Source organism: Babylonia areolata, chromosome 25 (genome assembly GCF_041734735.1).
Source record: "Babylonia areolata isolate BAREFJ2019XMU chromosome 25, ASM4173473v1, whole genome shotgun sequence".
In the NCBI taxonomy this organism is placed as follows: Eukaryota; Metazoa; Mollusca; class Gastropoda; order Neogastropoda; family Buccinidae; genus Babylonia; species Babylonia areolata.
The window spans coordinates 21,113,976-21,129,138 of NC_134900.1; the positions used below are offsets into that span (position 1 = coordinate 21,113,976).

A 15,163-nucleotide genomic window follows, 5' to 3' on the forward strand; every position below is an offset into this window, starting at 1 on the left:
GGAGCTGTGTCTGTCTTTTGGATTCTGTCTGTACTAAAAACGCTCCGCTCCTCAGCCTCTTGATGGATCTGAGCGATCCTGCCAGACACTGAAAGCCCTTCTGGACAGCGAAGGGGCTGAGAGCCGACAAGGGCTTGTCGTCATCAGCGCCCTCCATCACTAGCCACGATGGCCAAAAACCAGAGGTCTCGACGACCTCTGACTCAGAGTCTGAGTCGTCCGTTCCCTGTCGTCGTCTTTTTCCGAGTTTGGGGGGGTGTATTTGTTTAGGATTCATGTTGAAAGAAAAATGTGAATTCATCCCTCCCTTACCCACCCACCATGGGGTCCAACTTAGGGGCCAGGGTCAAGGGAACACCAGCTTGACCCCTTCCAGGTTTCGGGAGGGATATACAACCAGCAGCCCAGCTCCAACGTGCTCCCCCCCGGATCATGCCCAGCTCCCGGGGACAGAGAGCCGAGCACTACGGGGGTTACCTTCGTCAGCCACTAAACTGCCAGTCTTGACCCAGCCCCACGAAGGGGTAGCCGATTGACACACACGGGCCAATGTGTGCCGCCTGTCTTAGGAGAGGTCCGAGCCAAAGGGATGTGTTGAGAGCAGCGTGCTCTCTCAATCCCCAGGATCTCATTCCCCTCCATCACAGGTCGCGCCGCACGGCAAACACGGCGGGCCTAAAGAAGGCCGCAGAGAAAAAAAGAATGTGGAAAAGAAGGCTTGATGGGGAGCTGAGGACAGAAGAGAGGCGGTAAAAAGAAGAACAAAGAATAGCGAAAGGGACAGTGGGTCACGTTTAGTTTGGGCCTCACTCACGACCTGTTCGGCATGGGAAGCCCTATCAGGGGCATCAGTACAAAACCACCACTTAGTCAGCCCTGACAGCTACGATGGCTATGTAGGCTGTCAATTAAGACCTGGGACCAGAGCACCAAACCCCAAGAAGCACTGATGCCCCCGCCGACATAGCTCGCTCGATCACTGGCCACTAAGCCTCCCGACCACGACAAGGTAGTGACCCTCCCGGGAGTGGGTCAGGAGAACACCAGCCTGACCCCCTCCAGGTTTCGGGAGGAGGTGAAAAGTTGGGCAGATGTTTTTGCCCTTAATTTTTTTTAAAACCCTCCACACTTTCTTCTTGGGTTTGTTGGAGGTTAAGGAAGAGCAAAAATATCTCCGTGATTTTCTCTGGCTCTTTTTAAAAACATACCTGGCTTTCACCCTCAGCTGTTGATGGATTCAAACGCTATCGGTCTCCGGTCTCTGAAAGACACGTCGTTACGCTCTCTTCGGAGACTTATGGGCCTCCCGACATTCCACGTTGAACCGGGGCGTTCTTGGCATCTGAGGCTTGGAGGTAGATGAAATGAAATGAAATTATGGTGCTTAGAGCCTCGCCGACCACTAAGGCCATCTCAAGGCTATCGCCGCGTCAATTACTACTACAAGGCTAAAAAAAACCAACCAATTAAAACGAGTCACCACTTCAAACTTTCCACTCCAAAGTTAAAAAAAAAACTTCCATAGTTTAAAACCTTCAAATCTGGTTAAAAAGGTTCACTTCTTTTAAGAAGTCCATCAGCGCCCACGGAGGGACATCACGAAACAAAGTCTTCAAAGAAACCGCCGTGTAATGTCTGCGTCTAACGTCATGCAGATCCCAACAGTCAAGGAGCACGTGTTTCACGGTGAGAGGCTCGTCACAGGGAACGCATCGAGGGGCCTCCTCCCCCTTCAACAAGTAAGAATGAGTAAAAAAAAGTGTGCCCCGTACGCAGTCTGCACAGCACAGATTCCTCCTTTCTGTTCTTCACCCCCGAAGGGAGGGTCTCCCCTAGGTCCGGACGGATCTGGAAGAGCTTGTTGTCCATCTGGGTGTTCCACTTCTCTTGCCAAAGATCCTTAACGTAAGTACTGACCTTCCGCTTCATGTCTGTATAGGGTACCAAGGATCTGGACAATTCATTCTTTACAGCGTTCCTGGCCAGCAGGTCCGCCCTTTCGTTACCACGAATGCCAACATGTCCGGGAACCCAGGCCAACACAACCTCGTATCCTTTCTTCGTTGCGAGAGTAAAAGTTTCATAAAATTCCAGCAGTTTGGGATGAGTGATATTCCTGCAGGCGATCGCCTCCAGGGCTGATAAGGAGTCGGAAAAGATCATGAATCTCTTCTGTTTGGAAGAGAGAACCATTTTTAACCCCAGGACCAGTGCGGTCAGTTCCGCGGTGTATACCGAGCTGTCAGACAGGATGTGTTCCGTTGAGGGCCGGTCAGGAAAGGCGGGACAGAACGCAGATGCGGCGACTCCGTCCTCTGACTTGGAACCGTCAGTGAAGATGCCTTGAAAGGTGGGGAATTTGTGGCACAGTTCCGAAAAGTAGGTTCTGTAGGCCAGAGAACTGGTGGTGTCCTTACGGTACGAGGCCAGATCGAATCGGACCTCAGGTGTTGTAAAGGTCCACGGGGGGCTGTCAGGGAACTTAGAGAAATCTGAGATGCCACCGACATCCAGATCGGCATTTTCCAAGTGCGGCTGAATGCGGAGTCCGAGAGGAGGTATGCAGTTTGGGTTGTCTGTAAATTTCTTATCGAAAGGGTTGTTGAATACAGCATCGTAAGCAGGGTTTGTAGGTTCCGAAAACAATTTCAAATAATAGTTCAGGGTCAGCTTCAGTCTGCGGTTGGAAAGAGGCGGTTCCCCCGCCTCTGCGTACAGGCTGTGCACAGGGGTGGTGCGGAAAGCACCCAAGCTGAGACGGAGCCCTTGGTGGTGTACAGGGTCCAACAGTTTCAGGTAGGACGGTCTGGCCGAGCCGTATACAACACTTCCATAATCCAGTTTGGACCGGACCAGGGCTCTGTAGAGGTGCAAGAGAGTCCTCTTATCAGCACCCCAGTTCGTGTGTGCCACAACTCGGATGATGTTCAGGGCTTTTAGGCAAGATATTTTCAGCTGTTTAATGTGGCTGAGAAAATTCAGCTTCTGATCGAAGACGACCCCTAGAAATCTGGCTTCCTTGACCGCCGGGATGGTGGATGTTCCCAGACGGATTTCAGGGTCCTGATAGAATTGGCGAAAATTATGAAAGTGGATGCATTCAGTTTTGGAGGACGAAAATGTGAAGCCATTCTCCTCTGCCCAACACTGGATTTTGTTGACGCAGAGCTGAAGCCGTCGCTGGATGCTGGCGTACGTGCTGCCGGTTGCATATAAGGCAAAATCATTCACGAACAGCGAGCTGTCCGATCCTTTCTGAACGGATTGAACGATGTCATTAATTTTGATGCTGAACAGAGCCGGCGACAGGATGCTCCCCTGCGGGACACCCAGCTCCTGCTCGTGAATGTCGGACAGGGTGGTGCCGACTCTCACCTGGAATTGTCTGTCTTGTAAAAAATTGTGGATAAACTGAGGCAGGTGTCCTCGGAAGCCGAGCTTGTGCAAGTCGGAAAGAATACCAAATTTCCACGTGGTATCGTAAGCTTTCTCCAGGTAAAAAAATATGGCCACCACATGTTGTTTGTTGACAAAAGCATTTCTTATCGTGGTTTCCAGACGAACCAGATGGTCAACGGTAGAGCGATGCTTGCGGAAACCGCACTGTTCCTTCGCCAGAAGGCCGTCGGTCTCTAGTTTCCACATCAGTCTACCGTTGACCATCTTCTCCATCAGTTTGCAGACGCAGCTGGTCAGTGCAATTGGGCGGTAGTTGGAGGGGTTCGAGGGGTCTTTTCCCGGTTTCGGCAGCGGGATTATGAGGGCTTTCCGCCAGGAGGGTGGAAAGAAGCCTGTGACCCAGATGTGGTTATAAACTTTAAGCAGGGTGTCCAGACAGGTTTGGGGAAGGTGCTTTAGGAGTTTATAATGGACTTCGTCCATTCCTGGACAGGAATCCGTACAGGTCTGAAGGGCAGATTTAAGTTCGTTCATTGTGAAAGGAAGGTTGTAATTCTCTGTGTTGTCGGAAAAGAAGTTACATGGTGTTTTTTCTGACAGGTTTTTGGTTTTAAGAAAGCGAGCAGATTTGTTAGCAGATCTCGAGTTCTGTTCTATTGTGGAGGCCAGCAAATTGGCAACTGCTTTCTTCTCTGTGACCAGAGCGTCTGAAAGTTTAAGATGGTGGAAGGTCGGGCATGCGTTTTTGCCCTTAATTCTTTTTAAAACCCTCCACACTTTCTTCTTGGGTGTGTTGGAGGTTAAGGAAGAGCAGAAATCTCTCCAAGACTTCCTCTGGCTCTTTTTAAAAACATACCTGGCTTTCGCCCTCAGCTGTTGATGGGTTCGAACGCTATCGGACTCCGGTCTCCGAAAGACGCGTCGCTGCGCTCTCTTCCGAGACTTGCGGGCCTCCCGACATTCCGCGTTGAACCAGGGCGTTCTAGGGACCTGAGGCTTGGAGGTAGACGATGGGACTGCTGCTTTGGCGCAATCTAAAACGATCCGAGTCAGAGCGTCAGCAGGGTCCTTGCTTTTCAATACTGTTTCTTCCTGCAGCTCCGCTCTTATCTTGGTGGTAAAAAAACTCCAGTCTGCTTTGTCGTAGTACAGGCGGTCAGGCAGAGAGTCACCTTCTCCATCTGTGGGGCGGAGGACGACAGGAAAGTGGTCACTCCCGTGCAGATCGTCGTGCACTTTCCACTCGTAGTCAAGGACCAACGATGGATCGCAGACCGACAGATCTAAACACGAGAGCTTTCCAGAGGACAGATGCAGGTAAGTGGGAGACTTGTCGTTAAGACAGCACAAGTCCATGTCAGAGAGAAGGTTTTCTAAGAGAAGACCTCGGGCTGATGTCATCTCACTTCCCCAGAGCGGGGAGTGTCCGTTGAAGTCGCCCAACAGTAAAAACGGACGTGGGAGCTGGTCGACCAGGTTCATGAGGTCCTGCCTCAGAACACGGACGGAAGGGGGAAGGTAGAGAGAGCAGACAGTGATGGTTTTCTCGAGCGTGACTCTGACTGCCACCGCCTGTAAAGGGGTGCTTAAAAGAACTGTACTGTATAAAAGGGACTTTCGAATAAAAAGAGCGACACCTCCCGTCAACCCCTCTTGCTTCGGTTGAGCGGGTTTAAAAACGGAGTTAAAACCAGAGAGAGATAAAACCTTGCCATCTCTTTGCAGAGTCTCCTGCAGTGCAAGCACTGAAGGTTTCAAAGCACGACAAAGCAGCTGGAGTTCCTGGAAGTTGGCATAGAATCCCCGGATATTCCAGTGGATCACTGCCATTAAAAAGGTTTTTTAAAAAAAAAATAAAGCAGCAGCCTATTCCATCGCTACCCCCTGCTCCTCCACTTGCGGTGGCTCAAGGTCCGCCAGGATGGAATATTTGTTCTTTGACATAAATCTTTCGGGTTCCGACCGGGTCGGAATATCCACCACCTCGGCCCCTCCCGATCCCGCCGTGGCCGCAGCCCTCCCCTCCTTGAGTTTTGGAGGTGCGGGGGGCTTCCGGCCACTTCCGCCAGCCCGAGGGCCAGGCAGACGAGAGGCGGGGCGAGGGGGGCCGGGGGGTGGGGTGGGGCGGGAGGCGGACAACGTGCCTCCGCCCGAGGCTTTTCTCTCCCGCCCAGCAGCCCCTGAGGACTGCCGCGCAGGATGGGAAGGGGTGGACACAGCGCCTCCACCCAAGGCCAACGGTTCCGACGAGGCGGTTAAGTCGTCCGTCTGCGTTCCTGTGGACGTCGTCTGGACTGCGACGTCCACCGTCCTGGATCTGACGACAGAGGCATACGACGTCCTAGGCGACGCGGCCTCCACCTGTTTCCTTGCCTCAAAGAAGGAAATTTTCTGTTCTGTCTTGACTTTCTGAATTTGTTTTTCTTTCTTCCAGGCGGGGCAGTCCTTCGATGAGGACGGGTGGCCACCTCCGCAGTTCGCACACAGGGCTGCACTGACGCAATCGCCCTGGTGCGCCGCCTTCGAACATGTGCCACACGCCTCTTCCTCCTTACATCGGTCTCTCACGTGTCCGAATTTCTGACACTTAAAGCATCTCAGAGGGGACGGTACGTACAGGCTGACATTAACTAGCAGGTATCCGACCCGAATGTCCTTGGGGACATCCGGGCAGCAGAAGGTGAGGAAGAAAGTGTTGGTCAGGGACTCTGTCCGACCCCTTCCTCACCGTCACCCTGTACACATCGGTCACTCCCTGAGAGGACAGTTCGCTCTTGATCTTGGCCTCAGACACACCTTTCAACTCCGGGCATCTGATGACTCCCTTTGAGCAGTTGAGACCTTTGTGAGGGGAAATCTTCACTGCCCTATCCACGAAAGTGGTCGCCTTGAGAAGGAGCTGTGTCTGTCTTTTGGATTCTGTCTGTACTAAAAACGCTCCGCTCCTCAGCCTCTTGATGGATCTGAGCGATCCTGCCAGACACTGAAAGCCCTTCTGGACAGCGAAGGGGCTGAGAGCCGACAAGGGCTTGTCGTCATCAGCGCCCTCCATCACTAGCCACGATGGCCAAAAACCAGAGGTCTCGACGACCTCTGACTCAGAGTCTGAGTCGTCCGTTCCCTGTCGTCGTCTTTTTCCGAGTTTGGGGGGGTGTATTTGTTTAGGATTCATGTTGAAAGAAAAATGTGAATTCATCCCTCCCTTACCCACCCACCATGGGGTCCAACTTAGGGGCCAGGGTCAAGGGAACACCAGCTTGACCCCTTCCAGGTTTCGGGAGGGATATACAACCAGCAGCCCAGCTCCAACGTGCTCCCCCCCGATCATGCCCAGCTCCCGGGGACAGAGAGCCGAGCACTACGGGGGTTACCTTCGTCAGCCACTAAACTGCCAGTCTTGACCCAGCCCCACGAAGGGGTAGCCGATTGACACACACGGGCCAATGTGTGCCGCCTGTCTTAGGAGAGGTCCGAGCCAAAGGGATGTGTTGAGAGCAGCGTGCTCTCTCAATCCCCAGGATCTCATTCCCCTCCATCACAGGTCGCGCCGCACGGCAAACACGGTGGGCCTAAAGAAGGCCGCAGAGAAAAAAAGAATGTGGAAAAGAAGGCTTGATGGGGAGCTGAGGACAGAAAAGAGGCGGTAAAAAGAAGAACAAAGAATAGCGAAAGGGACAGTGGGTCACGTTTAGTTTGGGCCTCACTCACGACCTGTTCGGCATGGGAAGCCCTATCAGGGGCATCAGTACAAAACCACCACTTATTCAGCCCTAACAGCTACGATGGCTATGTAGGCTGTCAATTAAGACCTGGGACCAGAGCACCAAACCCCAAGAAGCACTGATGCCCCCGCCGACATAGCTCGCTCGATCACTGGCCACTAAGCCTCCCGACCACGACAAGGTAGTGACCCTCCCGGGAGTGGGTCAGGAGAACACCAGCCTGACCCCCTCCAGGTTTCGGGAGGTTGGAGGTAGATGATGGGACTGCTGCTTTGATGCAATCTAAAACGATCTGTGTCAGAGTGTCAGCAGGATCCTTGCTTTGTAAAACTATTTCTTCCTGCAGCTCCGCTCTTAACTTTGTGGTAAAAATTCCCCCGTCAGCTTTGTCACAGTTCAGGCGGTCCGGCAGAGAGTCACCTTCCCCATCTGTGGGGCGGAGGACGACAGGAAAGTGGTCACTCCCGTGCAGATCGTCGTACACTTTCCACTTGTAGTCCAGGACCAACGATGGATCGCAGACCGACAGATCTAAACACAAGAGCTTTCCAGAGGACAGATTAAAGTAAGTGGGTGACTTGTCGTTAAGACAGCACAGGTCCATATCGGAGAGAAGGTTTTCCAAAAGAAGACCTTGAGCTGATGTCACCTCACTTCCCCAGAGCGGGGAGTGGCCATTGAAGTCGCTCAACAGTAGAAACGGTCGTGGGAGCTGGTCGACAAGGTTCATGAGGTCCTGCCTCAGAACACAGATGGAAGGAGGAAGATACAGAGAACAGACAGTGATGGTTTTCTTAAGTGTGACTCTGACTGCCACCGCCTGTAAAGGGGTGCTTAAAGGAACTGTACTGTATAAAAGGGACTTGCGTAAAAAAAGAGCGACACCTCCCGTCAATCCCTCTTGCTTCGGTTGAGCGGGTTTAAAAATGGAGTTAAAACCAGAGAGAGATAAAAACTTGCCATCTCTTTGCAGAGTCTCTTGCAGCGCCAGCACTGAAGGTTTCAAAGCACGACAAAGCAGCTGAAATTCCTGGAGATTGCCGTAAAACCCACAGATGTTCCAATGAATTATTGCCATTAAAAAGGTTAAAAATAAAGCAGCAACCTAATCCATCGCTACCTCCTGCTCCTCTGCTTGTGGTGGCTCAAGGTCGGCCAAGACCGCATATCTATTTTTGGTACTTAAAATCCTGTCCGATTCCAACCAAGCCGGAATATCCAACACTTCGGCTCTCCCTGATCCCGCTGAGGCCACAACCCTCCCCTCCTTGGGTTTTGGAGGTACAGGGGGTTTCTGGGCGCTCCCAACAGCCCGAGGGGCAGGCAGATGCGAGGCGGGACGAGGGGGCCCGGGGGCGGGGGACGGGAGGCGGACACCGTGCCTCCGCCCGAGGCTTTCCGCCCTCGCCCAGCAGCCCCTGAGGACCACTGTACAGGATGGGAAGGGGTGGATACAGTGCCTCCACCCAAGGCCAATGGTTCTACCACAGTAGGTACGTCGTCCGTCTGTGTCCCTGTGGACGTTGTCTGGATTGCAACGTCCACCATCCTGGGTCTGAAGACAGAAGCGTAAGACGTCTTAGGCAATGCAGCCTCCACTTGTTTACGGGCCTCGAAGAACGATATTTTCTTCTCCGTCTTCACCTCTTTCTTTTTCTTTTTTCCAGGTGGGGCAGTCTTTAGAGGAGGACGGATGGCCGCCTCCGCAGTTCACGCAATGGGCTGGGCTGACGCATTCGCCCTGGTGCGCCGCCTTTGAACAGGTGCCACACGCCTCTTCCTCCTTGCAGCGGTCCCGCACGTGTCCGAATTTCTGGCACCTGAAACACCGTAGAGGGGACGTCACGTGCAGACTTACGTTCACCTGCAGGTATCTGACTCGTATGTCCTTGGGGACATTCGGGCAACAGAAGGTGAGGAAAAATGTGTTGGTCGGGACTCTGTCCGACCCCTTCCTTACTGTCACCCTGTAAACATCCGTCACTCCCTGAGAGGACAGCTCGCACTTAATCTCTGCCTCAGATACTCCTCTCAACTCAGGGCATCTGATGACCCCCTTCGAACAGTTCAGTCCTTTGCGAGGGGAAACCTTCACCGCCCTATCCACAAAAGTGGTCGCTTTAAGCAGAAGCTGTGTCTGCCTTTTTGACGCAGTCTCCACCAGAAATGCTCCGCTCCTCAGCCTCTTGACAGACTTCAGTGAGCCTGCTAGACACTGGAAGCCCTTCTGGATGGCGAAGGGGCTGAGAGCCGACAATGGCTTGTCATCTTCAGTGCCCTCCACCACAAGCCACGACGGCCAATATCCAGAGGTCTCACCGACCTCCGAATCAGAGTCCGAATCATCAGTTCCTGGTCTCCTCCTTTTCCCCAGTTTAGGGGGGTGTAATTGGTTAGAAGCCATGGTTTTTTAAATCGTAAATTCATCCCTCCCTTACCCACCCACCATGGGGTCCAACTTAGGGGCCAGAGTCAAAGGAACACCAGCTTGACCCCTTCCAGGTTTCGGGAGGGACATACAACCAACAGTCTAGCTCCAACGCGTTCCCCCCCGATCATGCCCAGCTCCTGGGGACAGAGAACTGAGCACTATGGGGGTTATCATCGTTAGCCTCTAAACTGCCAGTCTTGACCCGACCCCATGTAGGGGTAGCCGATTGACACACACGGGCCAATGTGTGCCGCCTGTCTTAGGAGAGGTCCGAGCCAAAGGGATGTGTTGAGAGCAACGTGCTCTCTCAATCTCCAGGATCTCATTCCCCTCCATCACAGGTTGCGCCGCACGGCAGACACGGCGGGCCTGAAGAAGGCTGCAGAGAAAAAAGAATGTGGAAAAGAAGACTTGATGGGGAGCTGAGGACAGAAAAGAGGTGGTAAAAAGAAGAATAGAGATAGGGAAAGGGACATTGGGTCACTTTTAGTTTGAGCCTCACTCACGACCTGTTCGACATGGGAAGCCCTATAAGGGGCATCAGTACAAAAAAAAACCCACAAAACCGCCACTTATTCAACCTGAACAGCTACAATGACTATGTGGGCTGTCAATTAAGACCTGGGACTAGAGCAGTAAACCCCCAGAAGCACTGATGCCCCCGCTGACATAGCTCGCTCGATCACTGGCCACTAAGCCTCCCGACCAGGACAAGGTAGTGACCCCCTGGGAGGCAACATAATGTAGGAGAACAGGATGCCTGTTGGAATTGTCCTGTCACCACACAATACCAACATAATGTAGGAGAACAGGATTCCTGTCAGAGTTGTCCTGTCACCACACAATACCAACATAATGTAGGAGAACAGGATGTCTGTCTGAGTTGTCCTGTCACCACTCAATACCAACATAATGTAGGAGAACAGGATGCCTGTCTGAGTTGTCCTGTCACCACTCAATACCAACATAATGTAGGAGAACAGGATGCCTGTCAGAGTTGTCCTGTCACCACACAATACCAACGTAATGTAGGAGAACAGGATGCTTGTCAGAGTTGTCCTGCTACTACACAAAACCAACGTAATGTAGAACAGGATGCTTGTCAGAGTTGTCCTGCTACTACACAAAACCAACACAGTGTACAGGACGTCACCACAAAACACAAACATATTGCAGGAGAACAGGACGTCATCATGCATCGTATAGAGCAGGACGTTATCATATAATACCAACATAGTGTAGAAGAACAGGATGTCCCCACACAACACCAACATAGTGTCATCATACAACACCAACAATAGTGTAGAACAGGACGTCATTATACAATACTAACAAAGTGTAGGATGACAAGACATCATCATACAACACCAACATTGTGTTTGAAAACAGGACGTCACCACACAATATAGTGCAGTCAGTATCTTTTTCTATCAAGCTCTAATGCAACACTGGGCCACAGACACCAAACGAAAACAATTTTGACTGAAAATACTGGAATTAATTGCGATGCAGTGAAATTCCAACCACTTGATTTCATGAAAATTTTATTTGACTAAGATTTAAAATAAGAACAACAGTAGTTATACAAAGGAATTTTAACAAATTTATCATGTGTTTACAGTAAAATGTATCAACAACCATCATGCAAAAGTACAAGGAGAAGTCTTTGTATTTGGGGAAGTAGTGCACGTTTTTGTGCACTTAGGTGAAAACCAAGAGTTTTTGCTTGGCACACAGGAACGCCAAAATTGTTAAAAATGTTCGGCAGGCAAAGGGTTAATTCTTGTCACCTGACAGTGTCTGCATACCTTTTTGTTGCTGTAGGGTCTTTTATGCACGCTAAATGCATGCTGCACATGGGACCTCGGTTCATCATCTCATCCAAAAACTAGCGTCCAATCACTCAAGGTCTTGTGGAGAGGGAGAAAATTTTGGTGAGAGTGGGAACTGATCCCACATGCTCAGATTCTCTCGCTTCCTTCACAAATGTGTTATCACTAGGCCACCACTCCAAATGTAAAACACAGTATAATACAAGGCAATGAAAGACAAATGCTCATTTAAATAGAAGTACTGTAGCATGCTGTGAGACTTTCAGTTGTTAAACCAGGTGGGTGTCAAGCTGCTGTCCCTGGGCAGAGTGCCTTGCACAGTGCAACACCATCCACTCTGTTTCATTTCCTGCCTGTCCACAAAATCTGTTTCTCTAGCATACAGATTTTTCCTGCAGTTTTGCCAGTGACCATTCTCATTGCCGGGGGTTCTTTTACAGGGTCAAGTGAAAGCCACACAGTGGATTTTATCATCTAGTCATGAAAAGCACCTAGACACCCGCCAAACTCTCATGGAAAGGGCAGAAAGAAATGCCAGTCCATGTGTGAACGGAAGTTGAGACCCTTGGTTCCTAGCTGTTGGCACTACACCAGGAAACTGTTCAACTTAGTTCATCTTCTGTGTTGTCTGAATGCTGTCACTCCACTGCCTCTCCTCCCAGCTTCTCCACACACAACCACACCCAGTCTGTGTGTCAGTGAAGTGTCACAACTCACAGGGACCTGTCTGTGTCAGGTCACCCACCAAGACAGGACTGGCCCTGCCACAGTCACTGTGGTGGTGATCTGATTCAACACATGCAAGACAGTGTTTATGAAGTCTCCTACTGACCATAGTAACTGCTTGATGATGGGAGCCAGACTGGGGAATAAGGGAAGGAATGAAGGTGGGAATGTATTTGTATATACCGGGTATGTATGTATGTATGTATGTATGATGGCATACACATGCATGCACACACATACATACAGACAAGCATACATGCACACACACAGGTTGATACATCATTTGAAGACTGACCTGAAGAAATTCCACAGAAATGTGCCATACACAAGGGGGTGGAAGACTGTGAAGTACACATATGTGGTGACATCAATCATGCTGAAACAAACAAAATTTCAGGTAATAAAGACACAAAACTGTCCTACAAATAGGAGTTTGTATTATACTCCATGTTTGGTGATACATATACTTTCCATGTCAAACTGATGCAAACTTGGCCTATCGATTTGCTCTGCATGGCCAAATTTCGCGTAGCTAATAGTGAAAAGATGACCTGTCTTGCCTGGTCCGCTCTTAGCCAATCAAATGACTCTAAAAGCTATAAACGCTGAATCATTCCGTGGCAATCGAGCAAAATGCCCCATGAAATGAAATGAAATGAAATTATGGTGCTTAGAGCCTCGCCGACCACTAAGGCCATCTCAAGGCTATCGCCGCATCAATAACTACTACAAGGATAAAAAAACCCACCAATTAAAACGAGTCACCACTTCAAACTTTCACTCCAAAGTTAAAAGAAAACTTCCATAGTTTAAAACCTTCAAATCTGGTTAAAAAGGTTCACTTCTTTTAAGAAGTCCATCAGCGCCCACGGAGGGACATCATGAAACAAAGTCTTCAAAGAAACCGCCGTGTAATGTCTGCGTCTAACGTCATGCAGATCCCAACAGTCAAGGAGCACGTGTTTCATGGTGAGAGGCTCGTCACAGGGAATGCATCGAGGGGCCTCCTCCCCCTTCAACAAGTAAGAATGAGTAAAAAAAAGTGTGCCCCGTACGCAGTCTGCACAGCACAGACTCCTCCTTTCTGTTCTTCACCCCCGAAGGGAGGGTCTCCCCTAGGTCCGGACGGATCTGGAAGAGCTTGTTGTCCGTCTGGGTGTTTCACTCCTCTTGCCAAAGATCCTTAACGTAAGTGTTGACCTTCCGCTTCATGTCTGTATAGGGTACCAAGGATCTGGACAATTCTTTCTTTACAGCGTTCCTGGCCAGCAGGTCTGCCCTTTCGTTACCATGAATGCCAACATGTCCGGGAACCCAGGCCAACACAACCTCGTATCCTTTCTTCGTTGCGAGAGTAAAAGTTTGATAAAATTCCAGCAGTTTGGGATGAGTGATATTCCTGCAGGCGATCGCCTCCAGGGCTGACAAGGAGTCAGAAAAGATCATGAATCTCTTCTGTTTCGAAGAGAGAACCATTTTTAACCCCAGAACCAGTGCGGTCAGTTCCGCAGTGTACACCGAGCTGTCAGACAGGATATGTTCCGTTGAGGGCTGGTCAGGAAAGGCGGGACAGAACGCAGATGCAGCGACTCCGTCCTCGGACTTGGAACCGTCAGTGAAGATGCCTTGAAAAGTGGGGAATTTGTGGCACAGTTCCGAAAAGTAAGTTCTGTAGGCCAGAGAACTGGTGGTGTCTTTTTGGTATGAGGCCAGATCGAATCGGACCTCAGGTGTTGTAAAGGTCCACGGGGGGCTGTCAGGGAACTTAGAGAAATCTGAGATGCCACCGATATCCAGATCGGCATTTTCCAAGTGCGGCTGAATGCGGAGTCCGAGAGGAGGTATGCAGTTTGGGTTGTCTGTAAATTTCTTATCGAAAGGGTTGTTGAATACAGCGTCGTAAGCAGGGTTTGTAGGTTCAGAGAACAATTTCAAATAATAGTTCAGGGTCAGCTTCAGTCTGCGGTTGGAAAGAGGCGGTTCCCCCGCCTCTGCGTACAGGCTGTGCACAGGGGTGGTGCGGAAAGCACCTAAGCTGAGACGGAGCCCTTGGTGGTGTACAGGGTCCAACAGTTTCAGATAGGACGGTCTGGCCGAGCCGTATACCACACTTCCATAATCCAGTTTGGACCGGACCAGGGCTCTGTAGAGGTGCAAGAGAGTTCTCTTATCAGCACCCCAGTTTGTGTGTGCCACAACTCGGATGATGTTAAGGGCTTTTAGGCAAGATATTTTCAGCTGTTTAATGTGGCTGAGGAAGTTCAGCTTCTGATCGAAGACGACCCCTAAAAATCTGGCTTCCTTGACCGCCGGGATGGTGGATGTTCCCAGACGGATTTCAGGGTCCGGATTGCATATAAGGCAAAATCATCCACGAACAGCGAGCTGTCCGATCCTTTCTGAACGGAATGAACGATGTCATTAATTTTGATGCTGAAAAGAGCCGGCGACAGGATGCTCCCTTGCGGGACACCCAGCTCCTGCTCGTGAATGTCGGACAGGGTGGTGCCGAGTATCACCTGGAATTGTCTGTCTTGTAAAAAATTGTGGATGAACTGAGGCAGGTGTCCTCGGAAGCCGAGCTTGTGCAAGTCCGAGAGAATACCAAACTTCCACGTGGTATCGTAAGCTTTCTCCAAGTCAAAAAATATGGCCACCACATGTTGTTTGTTCACAAAAGCATTTCTTACAGTGGTTTCCAGACGAACCAGATGGTCAACGGTAGAGCGATGCTTGCGGAAACCGCACTTTTCTTTCGCCAGAAGGCCGTCGGTCTCTAGTTTCCACATCAGTCTACCGTTGACCATCTTCTCCATCAGTTTGCAGATGCAGCTGGTCAGTGCAATTGGGCGGTAGTTGGAGGGGTTCGAGGGGTCTTTTCCCGGTTTCGGCAGCGGGATTATGAGGGCTTTCCGCCAGGAGGGTGGAAAGAAGCCTGTGACCCAGATGTGGTTATAAACTTTAAGCAGGGTGTCCAGACAGGTTTGGGGAAGGTGCTTTAGGAGTTTATAATGGACCTCGTCCATTCCTGGACAGGAATCTGTACAGGTCTG

General features: G+C 50.7%; 1 protein-coding gene across 1 annotated transcript in view; it reads right to left on the reverse strand.

Annotated features, from left to right (window-relative positions):
- Positions 1 to 15,163, reverse strand: part of LOC143299898 (transmembrane protein adipocyte-associated 1 homolog) — a 119,270-nt gene that overhangs the window by 27,488 nt on the left and 76,619 nt on the right. Inside the window, exon 10 of the mRNA XM_076613401.1 lies at positions 12,406 to 12,486. Within this exon, the coding sequence (XP_076469516.1) occupies positions 12,406 to 12,486 (81 nt within the window). The remainder of the gene's footprint in view (positions 1 to 12,405; positions 12,487 to 15,163) is intronic.